This window comes from Medicago truncatula, chromosome 4 (genome assembly GCF_003473485.1).
Source record: "Medicago truncatula cultivar Jemalong A17 chromosome 4, MtrunA17r5.0-ANR, whole genome shotgun sequence".
Classification (NCBI taxonomy): domain Eukaryota; kingdom Viridiplantae; phylum Streptophyta; class Magnoliopsida; order Fabales; family Fabaceae; genus Medicago; species Medicago truncatula.
This window is the reverse complement of record NC_053045.1, coordinates 30,091,110-30,099,844: the sequence shown is the minus strand read 5'-3', so window position 1 is coordinate 30,099,844 and position 8,735 is coordinate 30,091,110. Positions and strand designations below refer to the sequence as shown.

Here is an 8,735-nt window from a genome sequence, read left to right as displayed (position 1 = left end):
TAGACATGTATGTCTTAGTTTAGTCATTTGTCAGCAGCTGACGTTTTGGGGATTCTTACTGCTCATTTGGTAGTTTTGTAGTTCTCCATTTCAAGCTTCGATTAACCTAATACATAATCTCTACTGCCTTAACTCAGTTTTTAAGAACATTTCGTAATATATACGGTGGTCGGAGTTCGAATGTCAAACACTCTACTTTTTTAACGGCCTATTGAAAAGAAAAAAAAAAACCTAACTATATAAACAATGTCAATTAAAGAAAATGATTTTTTTACACCAGCACAAATAGAAAATAGAATCAGAGAGCAATTAAGTATCGAGTATCCACTGTCAACCTAAACCCTAAACAATTTTACCAAAAAAAAAAAACCTAAACCCTAAACAATACAATAAACGCATTTTATTTGCAACATCTATATTTCCTCTGCATCTTTTTTCTCTGCTAATTCTTTCTATCCTCTACCAAACGGGGTATAAGGCTATTTCTCAAAGAAAATCAAACAATAGAATAGCGGTGTTCACCGACCAAAAAGAACACAGCCGTCGCACAGAGTAGAATGGCCACGATGAACAAGAAGACCAAAGCCAAAGTGGTGAAAAGCAAAGAAAAAGAGAAGAAGAAAACTACTACTCATGATGATGGAACCAACAAAGGAGACAATAACAACAACGTTTTTGCTTCATGTTCCTTTTCTAGTCTCGGTCTTCACCAAACCTTATGTGACCAACTTCGTGGTAACTCTTTGTTTCCTGAATTTTTGTGTTTTAAATCATATTTCACTTCATGGGCAAGCTTCAGTTATCCAAAGTTTTAATCTTTATTTATTTTGGAACAGAAAGAATGGGTTTTGAAGCTCCAACATTAATTCAAGCTCAAGCTATTCCTGTTGTTCTCTCTGGTCGTCATGCGTATCCTTTTTACAAATACTATAGCCTTAGTGTATTTATACTCTTTTGGATTGAAAAAGTGAAATTTTTTAAAGAGAAGAGGGTATATGCACTGTCAGTGTAAACTAATTTTACACATACGTTCAATGAGAATTGAGTATTTGGTTATATATACTAGGCATATTGATGACAATGTCAGCGCATATCTATTAAACTCGTTTATAAAATAATTAATGATAATGTTAAGGTTTATATTGGAATAAACATACATTTGTTAAATGATTTCTTAATGAGTGTAAAAAAATTAAACTGTCAATGATTTGAAATGGAGGGACTATGATGTTACTTCATGCTATATCTTGTTGGGTTTTTTGTTTTGTTTTTAAGTGGATTCTTTAATGAGAAAATTTAGACTGGTTAATGCTGCTACGGGCACAGGGAAGACTATTGCATACCTGGCTCCGATAATTCATCACTTGCAGAGTTATGATAAGAGAGTTCAGCGCTCCGATGGAACATTTGGTGAGTGTTATTTTTGTTTTCAACACTATTTAGTACCATTGTGTCATTGCTTTTTGTTATGTATGTATTCACCTATTTGTTCAGCTTCTCGTCACTTCTGTTGTTTGAGAGTTGGGATAGATAACAGGTTACACTACTTGGTGTCTGTTTTGTTATGTTACTTTGGATACAGTGACAACCGATGAGATAACCAAAACAAATCTTTACAATGATAACCTTAAATTATCGAATAATTGAAAAGATGAAACTGTTAAGTGAAAATAAATTAATTCTTGTGTTCAACATTCAAGATAATTCATCATCAGAAACCTATTAATTTCACGAAAGTCTCATCGAACTAACCTATTAATTTCACTGTTTTAGTGTGCAAAAATATCTATCAATTTCTTAAATTTAATTGGTTTATTGGCAATAGCGTTGGTTCTTGTACCAACGCGTGAGTTATGTTTGCAGGTTCACGAAATTCTTCAGAAGTTACTGCACCGGTTTCATTGGATTGTTCCAGGATACATTATGGGTGGTGAAAGTAGATCAAAGGAGAAAGCCAGACTGCGCAAAGGTAGAAATTATGTTTATTCATCATCAATACTCATCTGACTTTATATTTGAAAATGAAATATGTTCTTTATTAGCTGTTCAAAAATTAAATTAGGAATGTTGTCGAAAACGGGAAATGAAATTATAGTAGAAAAAAAATTAGTGTTATGGTGTCCTTCAAGGTAGTTAAAATTATGATCTTGTAAGATAGTTCAATTTTATGATTTTTGGGTGCGTCCACAGTCCCAATGTCGTGCTAGAACATTTTCTGATTTTTGAGTTCGTCAGCGATCCTTGTGTTGTGTCATAACACATTCTAGTGAAATTTCTTGGGACTTCTGCGCATACTTGTTGAGTTGGTTCGGATTGTGCGAATATACAGAGTCCTGCTTCTGGAACTGTAAACTCTTTTGTTTACTGTCCTTCAACCAAAAGCTCAATTCTGTCATTATTCTCCTCCTCGACCTGCAACTCCTTCCAATGTTCCCGTCTTTGATGCTAGTTCCTTTGTATCCCTCCCATTACACAAGTGGTTGCTGTCTTTGCTCTGCATAAGCTGACGCTGATTGCGTCAGTTTCCGGGTGTTTGTTTGCTGGTGATTTGTTGTGGTGAATGTTGAATTTCATCATGCAGTTGTTTGAGCTGTTTGGTTTATGCCTTGTCGCTTGCCAAAAACTTCTTATTTTGTTTTTAGAGTTCTCAAGTTGATTAAACTTCGGCTTAAGCTGTTAAGCCGCTAATTTGTGAAATTATGGGTATTTAATTAATTGTTTGTAATGATTCCTATTTAGGCTTTTTCTTAATGTATGATCATATATGAAATTTTTAGGATCTTATAATCCTTGTTACGATTCCACGGTTTGTGTACGTTAACATCTGTTACTATGTTTAAAAGAAAATTTATCTATCACTTAAAGGAAATGTCATGACGACAAACATTGATGAATTTTTAACCTCTGTGATTCCTATTTAGGCATATCAATTCTTATTGCAACTCCTGGGCGCCTTTTAGATCACTTGAAGAACACATCATCATTCGTGTACACTAATTTGCGCTGGATAATTTTTGATGAAGCTGATCGGTATGGTTTTCATCTATTGCTGCAATAGAAATTACATTATCTATGCACAATAACTTGATACTGTTTTCTCGGTGCATCTTTGCCTGACATGTTTTCTCTCTCTTTTCTTTTTGCAGTATTTTGGAATTAGGATTTGGAAAAGAGATACAAGAAATACTAAATCTTTTAGGTTCAATGAAGACAGGGCACGATGACCAAGAGAGTGGAGTTCCAAGACCCTCTAAATTTCAAAGACAAAACCTGCTTTTATCAGCAACCTTAAATGAGAAAGTAAACCACCTTGCTAAAATTAGCTTAGAGGATCCAGTTATGATTGGTATTGATGATAAAATAATGGAACCAACGTCAAGAATTAGATTTGATAATTCAGATTGTGATGAAGACAATGAAGACACACATTCCAGTAAAATACCAGCAATTGGAGCTTATAAAGTGCCCGAACAGTTAATTCAGAGATATATGAAGGGTATGTGATAAACTGATGATTTAAATTTCTTCTGCAAGCTTTCTAATTTAGTATAATGTTTTAAGATCATGGATACTTAATTGGATTATCATGCAGTGCCTTGTGGATCACGGCTTGCTATACTTCTTTCTATTCTAAAGCATCTTTTTGAAAGGGAACCTTCACAGAAGGTAAGGATTTGGTGCTTGAAATCGGTAGATTTTGCACTCTGTATATTCTTCAATTGTTTTTAATGCTTAAATTATTGCTTGTCAATCTGGTTTGATTTTGTCAGGGCTATGACATGAATCGTGCTTATATTTTTATCTTAGTCAAAACTACACCAGAGATCTTTTAACATATTTCAAAGTTCCAAGCATATCATTTTTTTTCTTGTCAAATCAGTCCTTAATGTTTAAAAACGTGAACAATGTTGCACCAAATTTATTTTTCATCTACGCTTGCCATTAATTACATTTATTCAACATATTATGCCTTCCTTATAAGTCACATTCACATCATTCATCTATTGACTCCACAGGTTGTGCTATTCTTTTCAACATGTGATGCCGTGGACTTTCATTATTCATTGATAACCGAATTCCTTTTTTCATCATATCCACAAACCGAAGAAGGGAACAGAACAATGTTTCTAGGATGCAAAACTCTTCGGCTACATGGTAATATGGAACAGGAGGACAGGACAACCAGTTTTCAGGCCTTTAAAACTGAGAAATCTGCCCTTCTTTTGTCTACTGATGTTTCTGCCAGAGGCTTAGATTTTCCAAATGTTAGATGCATCATACAATATGATTCTCCCGGAGAAGCCACTGAATATGTGCACAGGTACTTAATTTATCTAATATTTTTCTTTGGTTGGGGTGTATGTTCCAATTATTGATGCTTTCTGTTCTTCCTATTGTAATCCAAAAACACATGCTAGGACCAGTTTATATAATCTTAAAAAAAAAAAATGGTTCATTTACTGTAAATTAATGTAATCCAAAAACACATGCTAAGACCAGTTTATATAATCTTAAAAAAAAAATTGTTTCATTTACTGTAAATTAAATAGGACTAGGAAATTGTCACATAATATTAAAATATTCCTTTCAAATATTCATTTTCACATGTTGAAACATTTGTATATGATATAAACTTCAGATTACACATCCTAGTCAATAATTTAATAGAATTTAGACTTTGACAAATAATTAGTCGTTTATATTTGCTAGAATATTAAAACGTGATGCTGATAAAAAGTAAAGGGTCATGCTAACTTGTGCCCTTACGGCACATGTTAAGGAACCCAATGGTAGAAATATTCTCTCAAGTTTTGTGCATTCTATTTATTACAAATTCAAAAATTAAATTCAATGCACACATTCCAACAAAAAATTACTATATTTGAGTCATGTTAAGTTAGCCTTTCCCAAAAGTAAATTGTATCAAGACTTAACGGCTAAAAGGTAAATGTAAAACATTTCCATCATTATCCCCATTGGTTGCCTTTATGCTGTTTATCCAAACATATTATATTTCTAGAAGCGTAAAGGCACTCTCTTTGATTTTAACAAACTAGAGTAAGTGGGGCTTGTTTCACTAGATATCTCATCTAGTAGATTTAAAAGTGTCTTCGATATCCCAGTTTGTGAAAAATCACAATCTTCCGATATGATTTGAAAGGCTGTCTTATTTATGGTCTATTGTTAAATCATGATGCAGAGTTGGAAGAACTGCTCGACTTGGTGAAAGAGGAGAGTCATTGTTATTTCTGCAACCATCTGAAATAGATTATTTACAAGACTTGGAGAAACATGGTGTCTCACTGGTGGAGTACCCTCTCCTCAAAGTGTTGGATAGTTTCCCACTGTCAGCACACAAGAACAACATAAAGAAATCTGTTTTCATAGACATGCATCCGTGGATCATGTGTCTCCAGAAGGCACTTGAGTCCTGCATCTCGTCCAAGGTGATCCTCATTGCTAACCTTATGGAATTCTACAGTTGTGAAATTCTACCTAACTTTTTATCCTCTTTTAGTCAGATAACATGTCATCAAATTTAAATTTGGAATCATCATTGGAATATTGTGTAGAGTTTATAACTTTTGAAAACTATGAAACATTTCATGTTGGTTTATTGCATCTGCTAAGCAATTTTTTTTTTTTTTTGAAAAGATCTGCTTAGCAGTTGATCTTAAAAACAAGTGATAATAAAACAAAATGCCTAGTTTTCCCTTTCTTCTATGTTTGGAAGTTCTTGAGTGGAGGGAAATGGAAGGTTAGTGAAGAAAGGGAGAGAGATATTCCTTATTCTTAATATATATCAATCATGCATGCACTCAAGTTGAAGAGTTTGATCATTATGATCTGCATATATATATATATATATATCAATGTTTTTTTCCCTTCCATCTCCAGTTTTATTGGCTTGCTTATTCCTTGTGATTTATCACTAATCGTTAATATTTTTCATACTATTTAGATCAGATTATTTGAGCTCATCTACTCGTATGAGCTCTCGTGAAACTGTTAGGAAACAGCTTCTGCCATAAATATTAGCAACTGTTTTCAACATATTTCCATAAGCTCTACAGAATTGCTTACGAAAGCAGCTTATAGCTTATATAAAAATAGTTAACCTTATTTTATCTTTTGTAATAGACTTAGCGCATAAATAAGCACTAAGATGATAAGTGTCTATGCTATACATGTTTAATTAAGCTGTTTATCCAAACAGGTAGATAATAATAGGATCCTATAATGGGTTTTTGTTTCTTCTTTGTATTCACAAACCAATTCTTGCTTTGTCATTTTCAGCCCAAAATGGAAGAACTTGCCAAGAGAGCATTTTGCTCTTGGGTCCGTGCATACACAGCGCATCGTGGGGAGCTGAAAAGAATATTTATGGTTAAGAAACTTCACTTAGGGCACGTAGCAAAAAGCTTTGGACTGAAACAAATACCATCCTTAGTTGGAAAGTCTTTCCAAAATCAAACTAAGAAGAGAAAGAGATTTGAGAAGAAAAATGGGCCATCGAATAAGAGAAAAGTTGCACGGCGTGTGACATAATGCAGACTATAAAATGGCTTATAATGCAAATTTAATGAAGCAAATGGTGTCAAATGATGACTACCAGAATCTACGTCATTGTGTCAACAAAGTAGTCTCTTTAGTGACCTGAGATCAAGTAATAGCATAGCGCTAAAGGCCTTCAAATTCATCGATAGGCAAGAATGACACTAACATACAACATGTTTGTTTCTTTAGGCGTCCTTAAAAACACGGTGGTTTCAATGAAAGAGATTCTTCTCAAAAAAGGATTTCTGAAAGTGTGCCACATCGTGTAGATGACTTATCTAAACACAAGAATGGTATTGTAATTTCATTTAGTTATGGCTTTGGTGTTTTTTTTTCTAGGGTTTGTATATCCCTCATGTTACTTGGAATTTTGTTTTGTTTTGCTAAGTTATTTGCACAATAGTGTTGGAAGTATTATGATGACCATCAAACATGTGTGGTTGAAAATCGGAAAAAGCGAAACAGTTCTACAAATATGTTGGGATTTTAGACCTAATTTTTGTTGTTAGTCTAGAGTAACTTTTATTTTCATCTTAAAAGTACCATTGTTGTTGCTTTGTCTTTAAAGACGTTTATGATTAATTTAGTTTTTCTCTTTCGGTTATGCAAAGTGTCATTGGATTCGTCAATCTGAATAACATCAATCAGTGTAATAGGGTCCTAATGAGTGCGAGTGAATTTAAAGAAAGTGTTGAAAAGTGAGTGTTCATATCATTTTTTAAGTATTAATAAAGAGATATGGTTGTGTTACTACCATATCTTAAGAAAGAATCTTTCCACAAATTTCTTGTGTTATTAGCTCCGGTCTTATTTATGAGAGATATTTTTGTCAACAAAAATTGATGTGTTTAAATTTTAAATCAAATATATCACTTTGTATTGACTCAAATATCTTTTCTAAACAGGAGTAGTGCTAACAACACTATTTTTTACACTATGTTTAACACTCACTCTCTTATGGATTTAAATCAAGTTGAGTCTCACACTTTGGAAATAAGTCTCACAAAGTAGCGGGATATACATTGAATTTATCCAATTACAAAAATGAGATTGAGGGAGTGTTGAAAAAAGAGTATCCCTAACATTTCTCTTATAAATAGACCCTGAGTGAGTATTTCGCAATACTATTGATGATAAAAATTAAAAGAGAGAGAATATTGCATCACACAAACTTACCAAGACTAGAATAAATCAGTACATCTGTATATGATGGCCATATTTAAGGAGAACCTCTTTTAAAAGGACTACTGTACATGATATATATGATGGCCATATTTAAAGTGAGGTGAACCTCTTTTAACATTACTACCTCTGCTCAATGTGTAAATTCTAAACATTACTATCTTACGCCTATCTAACTCACTTCCTCTCTTATTCTCTTGCTCTAATATTTTGGTACCAACGCCTTTCTTCTGAAGTCCCTACACTTTATAGGATTCAAATATCGTGTGCCTTGCTAACTTTATGGGTAAATCTCATCATTGGGCAATGAAGGCCCTCACAGTGGTGGCAGTGGTACTAAAGTCAATCTTATGCGTGGTCTTTGATGTGGTCGGTGACGGTGCGAAATACTTGAGTTGTGTTGTTATTTGCTGGAAGCTTATAGCTTAGATCTCCCGTATAACTATAAGGGTGTTGCTGAGGCAAATAAGAGAGGGATAATAAGGGGCTGCGTGTGCAAAAGGTACATAAAGCCTACCAACATAGATTGACAAATCAAACCAAATCAACAAAAATACTGAAGAGACAGCCAATAACATTGGTGTGCGCATTACATTATATAAGAGTAGTTTGGATATTTTTGACTTGGGATTTAGTTTGTATGCAATTTGACAAGGGATGATGCAGGGGTGAAGAGGAACAAGTCGCATATGAAGTCGGAAGTGGGTTAGGTCATTTTAAATGGGAGACGGCGAGGGTTGGAGAAGCAATGGAGGAAGGAGAAGTTGACAGCATGGGAGTTATTAAGGGGGTAATATTACTGTGTAGTATACTCATTTACCCTTCAATTGATCATAGGACTGTAACATTCACCTGCCAAACATACTTCTCAATGGAAGGAACTTTTAAAAAACGATTATTATTTACCTTACCTACTAAATAAAGTTTTATCAACTACCAAGCTTAAATTAAGAAAAAAAGTACCAATAACTAATACAAAAAAATAAACAAACCGC

General features: G+C 33.7%; 1 protein-coding gene across 1 annotated transcript; it reads left to right on the top strand.

The window, feature by feature from the left end:
* The first annotated feature begins 426 nt into the window (after window positions 1-426).
* LOC11413589 (DEAD-box ATP-dependent RNA helicase 17) lies at window positions 427-7,101 on the top strand. The gene is made up of 10 exons (XM_003606342.4): window positions 427-735; window positions 837-909; window positions 1,301-1,410; window positions 1,826-1,969; window positions 2,922-3,030; window positions 3,147-3,496; window positions 3,593-3,666; window positions 4,017-4,321; window positions 5,201-5,447; window positions 6,298-7,101. Exons 1-10 carry the CDS (start codon window positions 558-560, stop codon window positions 6,547-6,549), a joined length of 1,842 nt encoding a protein of 613 aa, XP_003606390.1. The 5' UTR covers window positions 427-557; the 3' UTR covers window positions 6,550-7,101.
* Window positions 7,102-8,735: the final 1,634 nt, after the last annotated feature.

Coding starts and splice junctions, on each gene's coding strand:
- LOC11413589 (XM_003606342.4), top strand. CDS start 558: ATGGCCACGATGAACAAGAAGACCAAAGCCAAAGTGGTGAAAAGCAAA. Junction 910..1,300: donor GTTCTCTCTGGTCGTCATGC/GTATCCTTTTTA, acceptor GAGAAAATTTAG/ACTGGTTAATGCTGCTACGG. Junction 3,031..3,146: donor ATTTTTGATGAAGCTGATCG/GTATGGTTTTCA, acceptor TTCTTTTTGCAG/TATTTTGGAATTAGGATTTG.